We start from the raw sequence: 18,275 nt of genomic DNA on the forward strand, positions 1-18,275 counted from the left end.
GTTCTGGTCATAGTATCCGTTTCTCACTTCTTGCAAACGCGAGTCAAGAATTCCTTCGTTACAATCCAAAGTAAGATCAGCCCTTCTACTCTGTCTGGGGAACTGTTCACTGGAAACTGGACCGTCGTGAGACTGGTTTTTCCTGACAACTGGAGCAGCATTTTTCCTGGGAGAACCCCCTTGTGTCATTGTTTTTCCTTGCAACTCACGTACCTGTGCCTCTAGGGTCTAGGTAGGTTTTCCATCCCACTTCCTCATGTCCTCTCCGTGGTCATGCAGGTAAAACCACAGGGTGCCCCGTGGTGTGTACCTTCTATATCCTCTCTCTTGAGCAGAAGGACACTGATTTCTAATGGCTGAGACACTGGTCCATACAGGTGGGGAGTAGGACCTATCCTCGTCGAGTTACTGGAACTTCCGGGACAATTTCTCCACAGCCGAGACAAGGGAGGAAGAGACACTGTCTTTGTATTCCCGGAGTCTGCCAACCGCTTCATCCACCGTTGGTGCTTCTTCCTCTTTCCAGCACAGTACTGCCAACTAATAGGCATACGACACTGGTGCGCTCCATACTAACTTCTGCCACATGGGTCGCGTGCACTGGACTTCATCTGGATCTTTGGGTACTTGCTCATTGTCCAGGTCACTATAAACCACCTCCAGTACGGCTAATTCTCTCAGGCACTGGATACCTTTCTCCATGGTGGTCCACTTGCCTGGGTGGCATATAACATCTTCCTTGAAGGGATACCTTTCCTTCACACCTGACAGGAGTCGCCTCCAGAGGCTGAGGGCCTGTGCCCCTTTTCCAATCGCTTTGTCAATGCCCCCTTCCCTAGCAAGGGATCCCAGCTGATTGGCTTCCTTCCCCTCTAATTCCAGGCTACTGGCCCCATTATCCCAGTATCGGAGCAGCCAGGTGACAATGTGCTCGCCTGGACGACGACTGAAATCTTTTTGCATATCTCGCAGCTCACTCAGGGATAGGGATCGGGTGGTTTCCGTCTCGTTTATGACTTCTTCCTCTTCCTCCTCCTCTCCTCGTGATGGCCCTGCTTTTCCATCATCCCTTTCTAAATGACCTGACTTTCGCTTACAAGATTTCCTTTTATGTATAGGGGTGACTGATACCAGCACGGGTTGGTCCTCTGGTTCACCTGTACTACCCGTCGCGGGGGTTGGAGTAGCCGCAGTATCTGTCCCGGGGGTTGGAGTGGCCGCAGTGCCTTTCATTTTGTCATCAGATCCGGAGACCTTCTCTCCCCCTTGATGGTTCTGAATAGTGTTGAACAGGGCTCGGTAGGCATGGGCCAGGCCCCAGCACATTGCAGTGATTTGCGTCTCTCTGGAATTGCCAGGGTGACAGCATGCTTTCCCCAAATATTTTACTAGTTTTTCAGGATTCTGCACTTGTTCGGGGATGAAGTTCCAAAACACAGGAGGTGACCACTGTCCTAGGCACTTGCCCATACTATCCCACACACCCTGCCACTCATAACTATCCAGCCTTGGGGCACATCTCTGGGTGGTATTCTTAAATAGTTGTTTAACCTTAAACAAGGCCTGAAACACATTCAGGAGACATAGCAATAGGAACATGCTGGTTTGAACATCCCAAGGATATTCAAAATCCTCAAGAGTTATTGTAATCAGCCTGGAGGAGAAGGGGAAGGTGAAGGAAGCTGTCTCCCCTGTAAATTGGCTCTCCGAGGAGAAGTGGTAAAAAGTGTAATAGTTTCCGAGAGATAGCCCCTGAAGCACAGGGATGACGGCAGTGCTGACTACAGTCTCCTGACCAATAATTTTATCATGCCATAAGCCAGTGTTACACAGTGTAGCAAACCGATAACCTTAATCCATCTCCCAGAGGTGATAAACAGCACATAAATACTGATAAACAGCTGTATATACAGCCAGTAAGGTGCTACTTAACACAACTCCAAGAACAGATCCAACAACTCTGAGAGCAAATAAACCAGCATTGTGACCAGCGACTACTAAACTGATATAATGAATGCTTATAACAAATTTGTTTTAACCCGTTTGGGTCAGATATGTCGTTATCTCAACCCTTTGAGCCCCACGCTGGGTGCCAAAAAGGACTGTCGTGGTTTAACCCGGCAGGCAGCCAAACACCACACATCCACTTGCTCACTCCCCACCCCCCGAAATGGGATGGGGGGGAGAATCAGGAGGCAAAAAAAATTAAAATTCGTGGATGGAGATAAAGACAGTTTAATAGAACAGAAAAGGAAGGGAAAATAATAACAGTAATAATAATAACAACAACAACAACAATAATGATAGAATATGCAAAGTGAGTGGTGCACAATGCAATTGCTCACCACCCGCTGAGCAATGCCCAAACAGCGATCGCTACTTCCTGGACAATGCCTCTTATTTATATACTGAGCGTGATGTCATATGGTATGGAATACCCCATTGGACAGTTGGGCTAGCTGTCCTGTCTATGCTCCCTCCCAGCTTCTTGTGCACCTGGCAGAGCATGGGAAGCTGAAAAGTCCTTGACTAGCAGGGTACTTAGCAACAACTAAAACATCAGTGTGTTATCAACATTATTCCCATACTAAATCCAAAACACAGCACTAGGAAGAAATTTAACTCTATCCCAGCTGAAACCATGACAATTTGTTACACTTGCTGGTGGGTGTCAGAAGTGGAATTGCTGGCGCATGCCTTTAATTAAGCATGTCATTCTTAAAGGTCCTGTTGATCAAGGATGAACTGAAGTACAATCATTATCACTGTCCTTAATTTTATGGAGTACAAAGAGGATCTCATTTCAAGATAGAGTACATATGTTGCATAGTTTGAGTGGCATCTTGGGAAAAATGATAATGGTTCTTCTGGCAGCCAGGTACAAACTGAAGCTGCCTGTATCAAAATAATGTTTATTTTCTATATCCTCAAGGTCAAAGAAACAACTTTGAGAAATACCATAGCTGAGTGTCAAGCACGTGGTGAGTATTCCTGTATTGCCTGTAAAAGGCAACCAGATGAGATGTAGAGTCATTTTAAAACTAATATTGATTGCATCAGCTTTATTCGGTTTCTAAGAACTAATTTTTAAAAAATACTGTGTCCAAAGTTCTAGATGTATTGGACACAAATTTAAAATATATTTTCATTAGAGAAAAAGCTTTCCATTTCCATAGACCTGACAATTACCTATTGGGGCATAAAACCCCTCTAAGTCAAACAGTACCACTCACCCTGTACTGTTAGTTCTCGCTCTACCACAAAGCTGTGCCACATGTTCCTGGGGAGGGAGACATTACCTGCCAAATGTCTCATGAATGATCTTAGTGGATGGACAAGGGAGGAATCATGTTCTGCTCTAGCTGATATTGTCAGTCTGAGGAAGATCCCATGTCCTCCTGAAATTAGTCTGATTCTGAGTAGGTAGTCATTGGTTAACAGCAGTAAGACCTAAGAGAAAGTGTCCATCTTTTCACTAAGTGGAAGAAATAAATGTATTCCCAAATGCCACTGCATGGCCCTTCTACACAACTGACAATCAGGACAGACATGCACTCAGTATAAAAAACAAAAATACTCCCTCACTGGGTGGGGTGAAAGTCCCTAAACTCATCAGACCTTTTAGTTGATTGCTTCTCCCAATTTATCAGCCTTATCAAAACTCAGTTGAGCTCCAGCCAGGTTAAACTTTTTGTAAGTGCCAAAGAAAAAGTCTTTAAATCCTGCACAACTGCAAAGATGTGGCCCATGTATCAGTACCAAGGTTCAGCACCTGCCTGAGTCTCAGAAAACCTTGCTTTTCCCCAGGGCTGGTCTCTGTGCACCTGAGGCAGTGTACTTGCATGTCTTGCTGCATGTCCATGGGCTGTCAGCTGCTGCTTCTTTATTCCCCTTATTTGTAGACTGTCAGATATGCTCTTGTGAAACCATGGCACTGTTTTTTTATGAAGTGGTAGTGTTGCTGATTTAGCCAGAGAAATGCCTTGTACCATCACACTTTAGTCCCTTGGGAATCCTTTTGGCCTTCTGAGGTTACTGGCTTTCACAGTTTCCTCCCCTTGCCAGCAACAGATCTGTGCTGGGACTAACCTAGCAGGTGGGCTCCCATGTGTAGTCAGGAGAAGCATGTGGACCTAACAAAATAGCCTTAATTTCCCCTGTTTGGGGATGCAGCAAGCTGCTGGGCCGTTCCCAGCATGAAGTCTCTTCAGACACAGCACAGCTGGTAGCAGCGCAGTGCAGAAACATGAAGCCCCTGCTGAGCAGCATCTTGGGGAATCTCTTCAGAGCACTTGCCAGCTGAAAGCCATGATGGATGTTTCTTTCAATCACTGAAACTGTTGTTCTTTCTGCAGTAAAGGCTTGGGAACTGAGAATTTTCCAACTCAGCTTCCTAGGCACAGTAAACCCAAATGCAAAGTTAATTCCTACTTCAGGGGAGTCAGGTGCATGAAGACAGCAGAGGGATTTCAGCGTGGCCCCTGCCCTGAAGGGCTCACGGGAAATGGAGTTACCTGCTCAGATATTGATGAGGTAAAATAGTGACTTTCACTGAATTAAAAAAAAAAAGGCAAAAAGCTAAAAAGCAACCGTTTCATACATATCAATGGGTTGCTGATGCTTGCTGTCTTCAGCATTTGCTGACTGCTTGCACAGTGAATATTTATTCATTCTGATTTGATTCTACCTCCCTGTTTCACTGTTGCTGCAACTTTATGGAGGTTATATGTGTGAAAACTTGAAATACTCTGGTGAGTTGAGAAGTTACTTAAAGGAGTTTAATGTTTAAAAAATAACCCAACCAAAACAAGCTTTTGACATAGTTGTTTCTATTCCACAAGAAGATTCAGTAGCTTCTGTTATGGGCAGACCTGCAGAAGCACTTGTCGATATGGGCTTTGTTTCTTTAAATTGTAGTGCTCCCGAACCAGCCTTGGAGACCAAAGTCCTCTGTTCACCCCGAACTGGAGCCATGTTTTCAGCCTAACCTTAAAGGTCTATGAAAGAAAATAAACATTTATTGTTATAGTTCCTTCTGCTTCTTTATGGTTGTGATGAAAGCTGATAAGGTTGACTTAAATCTATTTTTTTTCTTGTGCTGTATGTTAGAAATTCAGAACTTGCTTGTATTGAGGACTGAGTTAAAGGATTTACAATATCTTAAATTATTAAATAAAACCTGTATTAATTGTAATGTGACACTCGGAACACAAACAACAAAACCACCTACAGCTTCACCACATTTTTTCTGTGTGATGATTTTTGCCATTACTCTTTAGTGATTTTTGTGGAAAAGGACCTGGATGTAGTAGACCAGGGAACCAGGAGAATTAGGTCATTAATTGTGCCTGTGAATAACACAGTACTATCAATGTACCTGCCTAATGATGTAAAACAGCAAAAGCAATTCCTTTTTTCTCCTTCCTAGCCAACAAGAGATGTGCTTTGACTGCTTGTTTGGTTTACTCCCTCCTGTAGGCCATCAGCAGAGAAGATGCGATGTGCCCAACTTATATCTGTCTGTGAAAAACACTGGGGAGAGAAAGGGGGTTGAGTGTGGCAGTTTCCTGAGTTGTAGGCGATGTCTTTTATTTTGCCTCGCATGGCGTGGACTGTGTCTGCTGCAACGGAAGGTGCAAAAAATGGAGGTGAAGCTCTGAAATGGGAATGCAAGAGGTGAAGCTGAGACAGCTGTGGTGTGAGTTTCATGCCACAGACAATCACAGTGAGAGACTCAAGCCAGCCTAGGTGGAGCCCACCAGTACGGACAGGTTCCCTCTCCTGAGCCATACCCAGACTGAGGCAGAGCATGGCAATAATCTCCTCCCTGCCATTTTCAGTGTTGGAGCAATTCTACCGGTGACAGCAGTGGTGGGAAAACAAACCGAGACTGATCTGTAGTGTCCTGATGTTAACATGGGTTTCTGTGAGCAGTCAGGGCTCTGCCACTGGAGATTTACGTGCCTTCATGTTCCTGCCACTGCTCCACATGGCAGAGCTGATCTCACGTTAGAAACAGTGAGGAAATTTTGCCAAAATGGTGTCAGAGAGATACAGTCTTGCTTATATAAGGTCTTTATGTGGACAATGCTACTAAAATGCCAACTAGTCTGGTGTGGTTTTGTTCACCAGTAAATATCTCCTTTAACAGCTGGATTTTCACTTATGGTTGCGCAGGGGGGGGGAAAGAGATAATAAATGGCAATAGCTTTTCATTGTCTAATAAGAGGGAATGTGTCATGTTATTTGTTTTCCTGAGTTAGCTGAAACTGTAAGAAGGAAAATAATATGGGTTTGGGTTTTCTTGAAAGCTCTTTGGGAATCTCTTCTGGGAGAACACCTTTCTACTGAATGAACTATTTCTGTATTTCTTAAAAACTGGCATTTAAAAAGGAGCTCATGTGCAAATTCTGATAAAGAGAAATCTAGAAGCTTCCTCACAAAGAGCTGCCATCATCCTTTCTGAGGCTGTTAGCATCTCTGCAATATGCTCCTTTCTTATTCATTACCAATTTGAAGACATTACTTTCATGTGCTGATGCCCTGTATCTTGTGAGCTGCAGCTCTGCTCTGTGTATGGTGTAATTTGAGTGCCCTCTGCTGCCTACAATAAAAAAATTCACATTAAATAAGGAGCACAAAATGTCTGTCCTAGGTTTTACATTTTCCTTATGCTAGTTGTGGACATATTTCTAACAAATCTTTCTGTCAAACACACTTTGATATTAAACATACCTTTTCTTGCTCCCTTGTGTGTGCGCGTTTGGTTACGAGTCATATGTTTGTTGTTGTAGGTGGATATACTCTGACTTGTTCTCCCTCCATCTTACGGATGTTTTTCTGTTAGCAATGGAGGGGAAAAAAGGCATATTTGTAAAACTCTTTTATATTTCTTTCTCATGTTTCTTATTTATTGTTGTCTTTGAGCCATATGCAGCATGATGACATGTTGATGTTTTCAGTACTCTTATAAATATTACCTAGCAGCTAGTGTTGATATTGGAGAGGCAGCAATTCAGGATGTGGTTCCCAAACTGGCACCCGCAAGGTCACTGAAATGGGTCACAGCCATTCTGTAAAACTGCATGAGGCAATGAAGCGAATGGTGCCTTCAGGCCAAGGGTGATGCTGTGGGCATGTGGTATTTTGGGAGAAGTGCTAAGGGTTGTCTGTGGGCCTCTGGTCTAGAAATGTGTGGGTGCCACTGATACATCCCTGCTCATCTTGCTCATGTTTGGGTTACTTCAGGCCATGAAATTTGCCCAAATATAAATGAGGGGAAATGCTGCTGCCACTTCTGTGTGTACAAAACACAACTGCAGGACTGTTCAGTGGGTTGCAGTTAAGTGGCTTTCCTGATATTTTTGGTCTGGGCCCTCCCATGGGAGGCTTTCAGCCTCCAAGGGAGCTGAACCTGCCCAGCAAAAGGAAGGATGGGGATTAGAGCTTAGGACATCAACTACAGGCTATAATGGAAGACTGCAAGTGTTACTTAAATTGCAGAGATAGCTGAAGACCTATTGGAGTCAGACATACCTGAGACTTTCTTCTGCAAGCCAGCTCTGAACAGAAGACGTACAGACATTTGCATGTAGCATTGCCTAGGCAAATTGACTGAGAGGTCTATGCTCATAGTCAGAGTCTGGACATTACTGAAGCATGAACATGTGCTCGGTTAATTTTTTTCTTTGCAGTGCCGTTACAACCCTTGCTTCCCTGGAGTGCATTGTGTGAACACTGCTCCAGGTTTTCAGTGTGAGACCTGTCCCCCAGGATATACAGGACAAACTGTGCAAGGGATAGGACTCAGCTATGCCAAGAGCAATAAGCAGGTGAGTGGCAGCATCCCTGTGGCAACTGCCATTGCAAGGTGCTGGTTTATATCAATGTATCTGTATTGCATTTTATTTATATTTCAGTTACTGCACAGTTGCCTTGTGCAGTTAGGCAGAGTGTTTCAATTAGAAGATCTACATTGTGTTTACTTGGCTTTAATGTGAGTATGAACAGTCTAATACTCAGGACTGGTACAGAGACAAGAAAAAAATGTCATTATCTTCATAGGTATATCTGATAATTGTTAAAGAGGGGCCCTCTTGATTTCTGTAAACTGGCTTTGACCTAGGAAGAGTTTGATAGAAAAGGCCTATTTTACTGCTGTTTTTTGAATGTTCCTGTAGCGCCCTACAAGGGGAACAGAGTTCTTGTCTAAACTCTTGTGGGTGAACCAGAAGCCCATCCTAAGGTTGAAATTTTCTGTATCACAGTGTCTCTTCAGGGTTGATATGTGTCTGGAGATCCATTGGAAAGTTAGCCTATGGGTATGTCTGTGCCATTCTGATAGCGGTTTCAGGAGAGGCTATGACTCTTTTCTAGACTTAAACTTTGGTGGCTCTTCTTCAGACTTGGATCTCAAATTGACATAGTTTTTATTACATGTTGATTTGTTTTATTGCTAGGTCTGCTTAGATAGTGATGAATGTCAGAATGGTGGACTTGGACTCTGCGTTCCAAATTCCCATTGTATAAACACTTTGGTAAGCACCTTTTCATTCGTGGCTTTAAAAAGTTGATTGTTTTAAAATTCCATGAGGCTAGGATTGGATTTGTGGCTCTGATTGAAGAGCTGAATAATATAATTTGTTTGTTGACTTCATCTAAACCAAAGAATCCTTTCCCCTTTTCCTGACTAATAAAATAATCGATACTTCATTTGGCATTAACATGTCCACCTGAGCTGTATCCTTATCACTTTTCCTGAGGAACGGCAGGAACTCTTTTATCCACACCATCCAGTTATGTGTGTTTATGAGTATGTTATTGCAAGGAACCTCCTTTGAAAGATTAAACCTTTGCTTCCCCTCATCTCTTCCCACCTAGGAACTGCTGCAGCAAGATGTTCTTCTGCCTGCTCTTTTTATAGGAGTAATGCAAAGTCAGATGGCTGCCCCACAGCCCTGTTAATAGCACCATTTTTTAAGGAACTTCATCTCCAGTCTTGCCCCTGCTCATCAGCTGGAGTGTTTAGTCTCTGGTCTGATCGTGCTCTGACTGTAATTGGTCAAATTACCTCCTTCTCCTTGGTCCAGGTACTCAATTACTTCTCCATGCAAGCAGCAGCTGCAGTTATGAAAGAGAAGTTATGGGCTTGTGAGCAGGAGGGAGGGTGCTTCTGCAGACCTGCTCCCCGCTACAAAAAGACTTAGAGCTCCTGAAAGCGACGTTTCTCTGTGGTCAGCATTGGAAAATTGTATTTCTGCAGGCTGTGAAATCCAAGACAGGCCCTGGCGAGCACCTCCACAACTCCCTCTGGCACACGGGAGACACCAGTGATCAGGTCAGGCTGCTGTGGAAGGACCCCCAAAATGCAGGGTGGAAAGACAAAGTCTCCTACTGCTGGTTCTTGCAGCACAGACCCCAGATTGGTTATATCAGGTAAGAAAGGAAAGGACAGATAAGGTGAGTACAGATACATGTCTACCTAAACTGTTGTTTCTCAACACCTAATTCAGATGATAATCTGAGAATTTATAACATGTCTGGGCTTTGCACTGATGAAGCCTTATAACAGGTTAGACTTGTGAAATTCTGCCTGCAATTCTTTTCCTAGGAAAGACAAGTTTGTAACTGAAGTTTTCTACCATCTGGCTGTTGTAACTGTGCCCTACCCTAATAAGCCCTTTTCTGGCCTTAATACCTTTTTTTCCAAGCTACTACTGGCCACTGATCTGAAAAAACATGAATTTCAAAATTTCTTAATTTTGATCTCTTAGAATATTTTTATTGGAATTGTGATAGTTACATATTCTGTGATAACAGAATTAATCAAAGTTGTCCACTTAAAGGTTGTGATCCTAACTAAGATCAGTAATTATCATGACGTGATAGATTTGAGATTACATAGCATATATTCAGAAAGTTTGTCAAAGCTATGTAATGCATGTTATCTATTCTTATTTTGTTTGTAAAAAAAAGTTATTTAAAAAAAAATTCACCATTCGGGGGAAGGGTTTCATTCTGCAACATCCAGATCAGTGGGAATTATACTTTCAGCTCAAGGTTGATGTTAAAATGCAAAAAAATAAACTGCTCTGGCATCATCAGCTCAGGTTTTGCAACCTTGTAATAGAACAGAAATACAGGGAAGTCAGTTCTACAAGAAATCACCACCCTGCAGTTGAGATGCAGTAACTTGATGGTATAATTATTCCACTTTTCTGGTACAGAGCATCATCTTCAGCAGTAATTGGAGTGAGCGTGTTTGACTTTATGCTAAAATGGATTAAGAACATTTATACTGTCAATTATGGTGTCCCAGCCACAGGGCAGTAGTGAATAAATTTTGGGTGGCAACTTTTCTTTAGACCAAGCTGTTTGTGAAGCTGCTTCACAAGCAAACATCTGCCTGTGGTTGCAGTCTCTCTAGGCAGCCTAATTAACGCCCTCTGCAACTGAGGAAGGCAGAAAAGTCAGTGTCACAAAATCCTTAAAAAACTAAAGGCAGCCAGGCCTAAAGCGAGTCTCTGCCAGCGCTCTGTCCACATTTCACTGTGGTCTGTTTAGGCCAGATGCCACAGACCATAATATGTCTAGCAAAGGTTTTCCGAGGCTTCAAGGAAGCCTAGGAAAAAAATCACTTGAGCCAGCCTCTCCCACGGAAATTTGAAAGACAAGTTCTATTCATTGTACAGATACTTTTGAACTGCCTCAGCAAATCAGGAAATAAAGTCAGGAACATAACAGGAATTGTTTTTTTTCTTATTTTATGAAAAGACATAGGAACTTTCTTTCCCTTCACCACCTGCTATTTTCTTGCATGTTAGACCAGCTCCTAACACAGCAGTGTCCTCATCCAAAACAGGGCCCTCCAGGCTCATCATCCTGTAAGTCGTTTATCCAGTACCCCAGAGGCTGAGGACTTGGTGTAGCCAGCGCTGCGATAGCTCAGCTGGCTCCAGCGTGGTTCCGCTCAAGCCCTCAGTACAGGGCACACGCTTGGGAATCTGGCAGGGCGCAGCTATTCCCAGAGTTATTTGGGAATTTGCTGACAGGTTTTCTAACAAGAAGATGCCAGATTATCAAAACTGTTCCTGGAATTAATCATATTCACATTTTAAAGAAATTTCACAGTCAAGTTTAAGATTCCAAATGATTTGTTTGAAACTTTGCCTATTTAAAAAATAAAAGTTTAGCTTCAAACTGTGTGAGACAAAATCCATCTGGCCTTCTTCAACCAATCTAATCTGATTCTCCCTTTCTCCTATACTCCTATAACTATCGACTGTGGAAATTGTCAAGAGTTAAAGCTCTCAGCCTGACTGAGGACAGGAAAAAACATTCCAAGGTTTTTGTAGGATGTGTAAAAAAACAACCACCAAAACATACAAAAAGCCCCCTCCCTGCCCAGCTCTTGCCAGTGCAGCATTGCTCCAGTTCCCAGCCTACAAAGGAGCTACCTTAACTGCTTTTTTTCCCCTGGGCTAGATGAGAGGATAGCATGTCCAAGACTAGAATCAACATGGGTAATGAAACTACTTTTATGAATGTTGCAGCCTCAGAAAAGACCTAACAGAGCTTCTGTTTGCTTCCATTAAGGGCAAGCATGGAAGACAGCTGGGAGTTTTCTGCTTCTCTCAGGAAAACATTATTTGGTCCAACCTGAAATATCGCTGCAATGGTAATGTTGCTCTTATGTCATTTTAGCTAACAACCAGCAAGTGACCACGAAGAACCAGTAGCATGGCTGTTGGATTAAGCCATTTTGCATCCTTTCCTTTGCTTTTCATTTACAAGTTATTCACAGCTGTGAAACACCTCCCCTGACACCAGCAACACACTGCAGCCCAGCCAGATGGGAACTAACACCTCACAACTGTTCCTCCCAGAGCAGTCACTCTGCTGCAGAGATTGTGCCAACTAAGTAGTATAGCTGTCATCAGAGAATTAGAAACGTTATTTAAAACCAACCAACCATGATTTGTACATGCACAATATACTGAGGCCATCCTGTATGTAGGATGCCTTGAGCTCTGAATACAAGGCGAAATAAATCTGGAGATCCAGCGGGATCAGTCACCAGGCATCAGCGTCACCCGTGTACTTGCTGGTTGCTCCTGTCTGTGGGAGGACAAGATCATAAGATGTCCTTCCTCCCATGGAGGAATCCTTCTCACACTCTGTGGGAGCATGCTGGCTCGCTCTACTTGGGGTAAGAACCTCACAACTTAGCCCTGATCTCCCGCTATAGGAATAACTCAACCCTTGGTCACTCACACAAAAGCTGATCACATCAGGCTATTTCTGCCCTGGCAGCAGTTCAGCTACCTTGAAGTGGGGTTGGAGGGGCTGCCCCCTCCTCTCAGTATCAACCCCTGCCTGACCAAGGCAACCTTAGGAAAATAAGTTACCAGCCAAATTGGAATAGTTTCCTTGTCTGCTTTCTGTGGATCCAAGAAGCCCAGCACAGGTCTGCAGTGGACACAGCCACTGCATGGCCAGGCCCTGGCTCTGCAGCTTGTTCTGGTGATGGACCCTGGTTCTTGGGCACTTGGTATGCCTAGGCTGGTGCTCGCAGTCCTGGTTAAACAGGGGAACTTCTAGACAGTGGTGCTTACAATTAAAAATTACTTGATAAGAGTCTCAAACAGTATGTGGTTTCCCAGAAAGCATGTTTCAAAGCTGCCACTGATATGTTCCTGGCAGTGAACAAGCAGGGGCTTTGCTGTAGGCACTGTAGTAAGTCAATGAAACTCACTCAAAGAAGTCTCTGGAGTTCCCAAACATCCCTACTTTCATTTGAGACAAGTTCCTACATTTGCAGAAAAACCTTAAAAAGAATTTTCAAGCCTCAAAAAAAGAAGCAATCAAAACAACAGTTGAAAAAAGCGGAGGGCTTTCCCCTTGTTTTCTATATACTGTGTATGTTTATATAGTTACTTCTTTTTTTGAGTTTAGCATTACCTGTCCCGCATCAGGGTGGAAATAATCAGATCAAAGTTGAGGTCAGGTAGTTGAGCTTCATAGCTGTGAGTCCATATTTGGCTGCAGCTTTAGCTATCCTGTTAGCTCTAGCTCTCCAGATGAAGTGTTCTGGGCTCTGGCAAAGGGACACTGCAAACTCAACGCTTCAACCAGAACTGTAGTTACTCTTATGACATTGACCCATCTCCAGCTCCCTTCACCAATTTTGAAGTTTTTCTACCAGTTGCTACTGGTCCTTAGGTTAATGTTTCTGTCCCTTCTTGTGGCATGAGAAACCATCACAGGGAAGGTGAATTAGTATACATGAGAAATAGAGACGCTGACACTACAAACGTGTCTGGGGTGCAGAGCAAGACAACCACTTTTTCTGCCTTTCTGGTTAGCATTTAGTAATAAAAATATGAGTGAAAGCCACAAAGTTTTCAGGTGGAAATGTAATTTGAAGATTGATAGTACTCCATAATGGGCTGGCACTGTAGCACTCGCTGTCTCGTTAGCCTCTCTCTGCTTTTCAGTGGCATACAGCTAAAACTGAAAACATTCCCAGTTCATTCTTAATGTGTAAACAAAAGAGAAGGCATGTTACCTAAAAAAAGTAGTTGGGTAATTAATTAAGTGCTCCTTGATTTTGTCAGAAGAGACTAAACTTTTGCATATTTTCCTGTTTTCAGACACCATCCCAGAGGACTTTCAAGAATTTCAAGCTCAGCAATTTGGCATTGGTGATATTTAAGAAGGAAAGGCAAACTAACATTGCTATTGCAAACAATAAAACAATATATTTTAAATCCTTATATGATTGTTGTTGTAAAGTGCACACCACAGCTTGTTCTCATTGATGTGACTATGTCAGACTTTTTTTTGTATAAAAGCGTGTCGTGGTTTAACCCCAGACAGCAACTAAGCACCACACAGCCGCTCACTCACTCCCCCCACAATGGGGTGGGGGAGAGAATCAGAAGGGTAAAAGTGAGAAAACTTGTGGGTTGAGATAAAGACAGTTTAATAGGTAAAGCAAAAGCCACGCGTGCAAGCAAAGCAAATCAAGGAATTCATTCCCTACTTCCCATCGGCAGGCAGGTGTTCAGCCATCTCCAGGAAAGCAGGGCTCCATCATGTGTAACGGTTACTTGGGAAGACAAAACACCATAACTCCGAACATCCCCCACTTCCTTCTTATTCGCCCAGCTTTATATGCTGAGCATGACGTCATATGGTCTGGAATATCCCTTTGGTCATTTGGGGTCAGCTGTCCCGGCTGTGTCCCCTCCCAACTTCTTGTGCACCCCAGCCTACTCGCTGGTGGGGTGGTGTGAGAAGCAGAAAAGGCCTTGACTCTGTGTAAGCACTGCTCAGCAATAACGAAAACATCCCTGTGTTATCAACACTGTTTTCAGCACAAATCCAAAACATAGCCTCATACTAGCTACTGTGAAGAAAATTAACTCTATCCCAGCCAAAACGAGCACAAAGTGAAAATAAAAAGGAGACAAAATAGACTGGGGCTTCACTTGTTTTCAAATTTGCCCTAAAATCTAGGGAGCAGCATGTAATGGAATGATACTTGCTTAAAACATTCTCAGGAAAAGTTTGAATCTATTGCCGTTTTGGATTCAGTATTAAACAGGATGGGAAAGAAAGCACAATTTTGTCTGTCTAGTACATGTCGGAAACAACAGGTTGCATCCAGCATGAAGTGGATATTAGAAGAGATGGGAGCTGTCTGTCCAAGCCAAAGGCTTCTCAGTACCTTTCCAGTCATGCTTAGTCCCTGCTAGGAAGAAGTTTTATCTCCTTTAGAGCAGTTTAACTCCTTTGGAGACTTACTTAGTTATCTTTGACAGACCTCCTCTAAGAACTCTATTAGACCTACCTACACTCCCACCCCCAGAAAACTATGAGTAACACTATCACAGCCTGTAAAAGCAAAAAAGCTGACTGCAGGGCATTGTAGTCACGTCTTACGCAGTGCATGACTTGCATGTGACTAAAACCAAAAGAGACATATGGAGATAAATGCAGAATCACCCATAGAGAGAAAATAAGATTAACTTTCACATACACAAAGCCAGGCTTTGACCTGCTGTCCCCACTCAGAGCCGAGCTCTCTCAGCAGGTACTGCAATCTTATGAAAATAAGTCACTAAGTTAAAAAAAAAAAACAACCACTGAATTAAGCGTTAGTAACCATTAGGAAAGGATTAGAAAACAAAAAGCAAAAAAAATTGTATCACAATGCACTATATAATTCAATATATAGAAAGATGTTGGATACCACATGCATTTCTACTACATCATTTTTCAAAATGAAGCTATGAAAGTAGGGGAGGACAAGCTTCAAGGAAAGCTGAAGAGAAGGATATTGCAGGGTACAGGACAATTACTTTAAAAAGGACAATAGGAAACAGTACTTCAGCGGGGGGGGATGACACACACGGAGACAGAGGGGGAATACAGTGATTTAAAAATCAGAAGTAGCCCTGAGAAAATGAACAGCCATGGTTGTTTCCCAGCACAAGATTACAGGAGGAAATACTGAGTTAAATTATCAGGTGAGAGTATAAAAACAAAACAAAACAAACAAACAAAAAAAGTTTCCTGTTCTCACTACAATAAAAATATACTTAAGGTTTATGATGCTATCAAAGGCTTGGGCTACAGGAAGAGTTTTCACCATGGGCTTGTCCACCATTGCCAAGGCTTCTGGGAGCAGCGCAGCCTTGGGACCTGTCCCATGAGGGAGCCCAGAGTCCCACAGCAAAGAGCACGACGCAGGAGCACTCCCCTGGCACGGCGTTTCATTACGAGAGGTCCTCCAGTTTCAGTCTTCCTTTCTCCCTGGCTTCACCAAACCCAACTTCATTCACCAGGTTTTCAATAGAAGATCAAAAGGCTAGTTACTTTGGAGCAACACAGAGGGTATTGACATGGCTTTTGTCAAATTATGCTTAAAAGATGAGAAAAGACACCTGCTTCTAGCTGTACATAGGCTGTAACTGCAGTATCATTCATTTATAAACTAGAACACAGACCATAAAGCAAATTTACATCTTCCCTATCATGCATTTGCATTTCACTGGATACAGCCCCTTCTCCAGGCAGAAATCCTGTCTGAATGGTTTGGGTGCAACCTGGGCAGAAGGCAGTTACTTGTAGCATGCACACAAGCACACCGTGGGCACAGCACAGAGGGGGTATGCCTGGCCTGCACTGCATACATTTTGCCCAAGTGGTCTATGCACAGTGAATGCAACAGGCCAGGCCCACCCTGACCTGCCTGCAGCGTGTGCTGGTCAGAACATGACAGCACACATCAGCTCAATCAGAAAACATGACCACAGCCAGCCTCTGAACCCCTGCCAGCCTCCGAACCTCCACCCAGCCCTCCCGCCTGCAGTCGGAGGCTCTCCTCCTGCTACAGCAGCAGGGAGGGAGCACCCTGGCCATTTGCCACACCAGTTTGTCACCTTCGAGCTTGCCCATTTCCAGGCTCTCTTCCAGCCTATGCCACAGCCCTTGGCCACTGGAGGCTGGAAGATGAGATACAGGCTCTGGCTCTTGTGCTGTCAAAGGTAATTGCATGAAGCTGTGAGCTTCCAACCTCTCCTGACAGAAAACATACTGGCTTGCTCAACTGGTAGCCACAGAAACCAGTCATAGCTTAAACAGCCAGAACTTTTGCTTTTGTTTCAGAAGGTTCTGTTGGGACCTTACAATGGGATGCTGGAGCTCACTATGTCTGTTGTGTTGACACACCAACTGCTGGGTAGCCTGCAAGTTCAGGAACAGCAAAGTCCAGCTGTGACAAAGATTTGCCCCAAGGTCATACTCCAGGCTTGGGAAACCTCCTGCCCCTCATGTTTCCATCAGAGACTGTGCAGTCCCTGTGTATAAGCATTTAAACAAGCTCCTCTTGCACCACCACCTCTTTCTGGACTATTGTGCAATGCAGACAGAGCTCCATGTGTGGCCTCTGGAAAGTAAAGACATTGCAATCCCTCATTTAAAACTGAGCACGTAGTTCTCTCTTGCCCCCACTGCCTGCGCAGCTGGGCTGCAGTCAGCTGGAGCAGCAGCTGCAACTACTTTGGAGTTCAGTCTTGGGGCTCCCGCTCACCAGGGTCTAACCTCTCACCAAAGGTTAACTCTTTCCCAAGTGCTACAAACACCACAACAAACACACTTCAAATGCTTCCATTCCCTAAGACCCTCTCCTGGTTTGAAATACCAGAAGAGAACAACATCTTGCCAGAACCCTGCAGGGTGGGGGGAAGGCAGGGGTGTGCAGACCGGTGGAAGGCTCCTGAGCAAAGGTGGTCAGCTCTCGCAGACCCTCGGCACCACTCAGGAACCGCCATCTCTGCCCTGCACCTCATTCACCACGTGTAGCCTCCCAGCTTGGCACCAGAGCTGCACAGAGAATAGTGGCTGCCATTTGATCCTTTGAAACTCAGTCAGCAGTTTCTCATAACAACAAGGAACTCATGTCCTGGCATGGGTCCAGTCAGCTCTATGGCGTGTGTGCAACCAGTACTGGGCAAGTGGGCTGCAGCCAGCATATGCTGAAACAGGACTCCATGACAGCCCGAACACAGCCAGTGAGAAACAAGGGACCAGGACCCATGGAGATGCAGCACTTTCCTTGGTGCAGATCTAGGTGCCAAATTCAGCAGCTGGCCACTCTACCATCTGGGCAAATGAGAAACAAATCAGAAATCCTTGTTTCAAACAACTGCAGGGGCTTCAGTGCTACACTTGGCCTCGAAAATATTTTGTTAGCACTGTCAGAGGTATCTGACACATCTCAGAGAGCTGGACTGTACAGAGTAGATGCCACGGACAAATCTGTACAACCTGCCATCTTCTGAGATCACACTCTGGAGGAGTATAAAAATAACATGGATAGCGAAGCCATGTAATATTCCATAGTGAAGCCTTGGACAGTTGCAAATTATGTAAATAATGTGTAAGACAGTTATAAGCTTAGCGATGAATTGTCATTCTCTTATCAAGGATGTAGCTCTTCTGTTCCTCCCAAACCTTCCTGGAATACATCATCCTTAGTCCCTGAGATAAGCAGTGTCAAGATGACCTGAACATATAGAAAAGGCTGTATTTCAAAGACTGTTTTAATAAGACTTGAATGGTTGCCAGGGTCATCCCTGATAAAGCAGCAAACCTGTGCCCTAAAACTGAACTTTGCTTCAAAATGAGGAGGGGGCACTTCCCCAAATGACCACCGATGACCACCAGAGACCCCCGCGCAAGCGCAGAAGGACTGGGAAGAATGCCAG

At 44.0% G+C, this 18,275-nt stretch overlaps 1 protein-coding gene across 1 annotated transcript in view; it reads left to right on the forward strand.

Moving 5' to 3' along the window:
• The window catches only part of LOC142075041 (thrombospondin-4-like), a 60,856-nt gene extending 51,927 nt beyond the window's left edge, over positions 1 to 8,929 (forward strand). Inside the window, exons 7-11 of the mRNA XM_075136037.1 lie at positions 2,933 to 2,981; positions 4,361 to 4,533; positions 7,695 to 7,832; positions 8,460 to 8,537; positions 8,924 to 8,929. Of these exons, the coding sequence (XP_074992138.1) occupies positions 2,933 to 2,981; positions 4,361 to 4,533; positions 7,695 to 7,832; positions 8,460 to 8,537; positions 8,924 to 8,929 (444 nt within the window). The remainder of the gene's footprint in view (positions 1 to 2,932; positions 2,982 to 4,360; positions 4,534 to 7,694; positions 7,833 to 8,459; positions 8,538 to 8,923) is intronic.
• The last annotated feature ends 9,346 nt before the right edge of the window (positions 8,930 to 18,275 follow it).

The sequence above is a fragment of the Calonectris borealis genome, chromosome W (assembly GCF_964195595.1).
Source record: "Calonectris borealis chromosome W, bCalBor7.hap1.2, whole genome shotgun sequence".
Classification (NCBI taxonomy): Eukaryota; Metazoa; Chordata; class Aves; order Procellariiformes; family Procellariidae; genus Calonectris; species Calonectris borealis.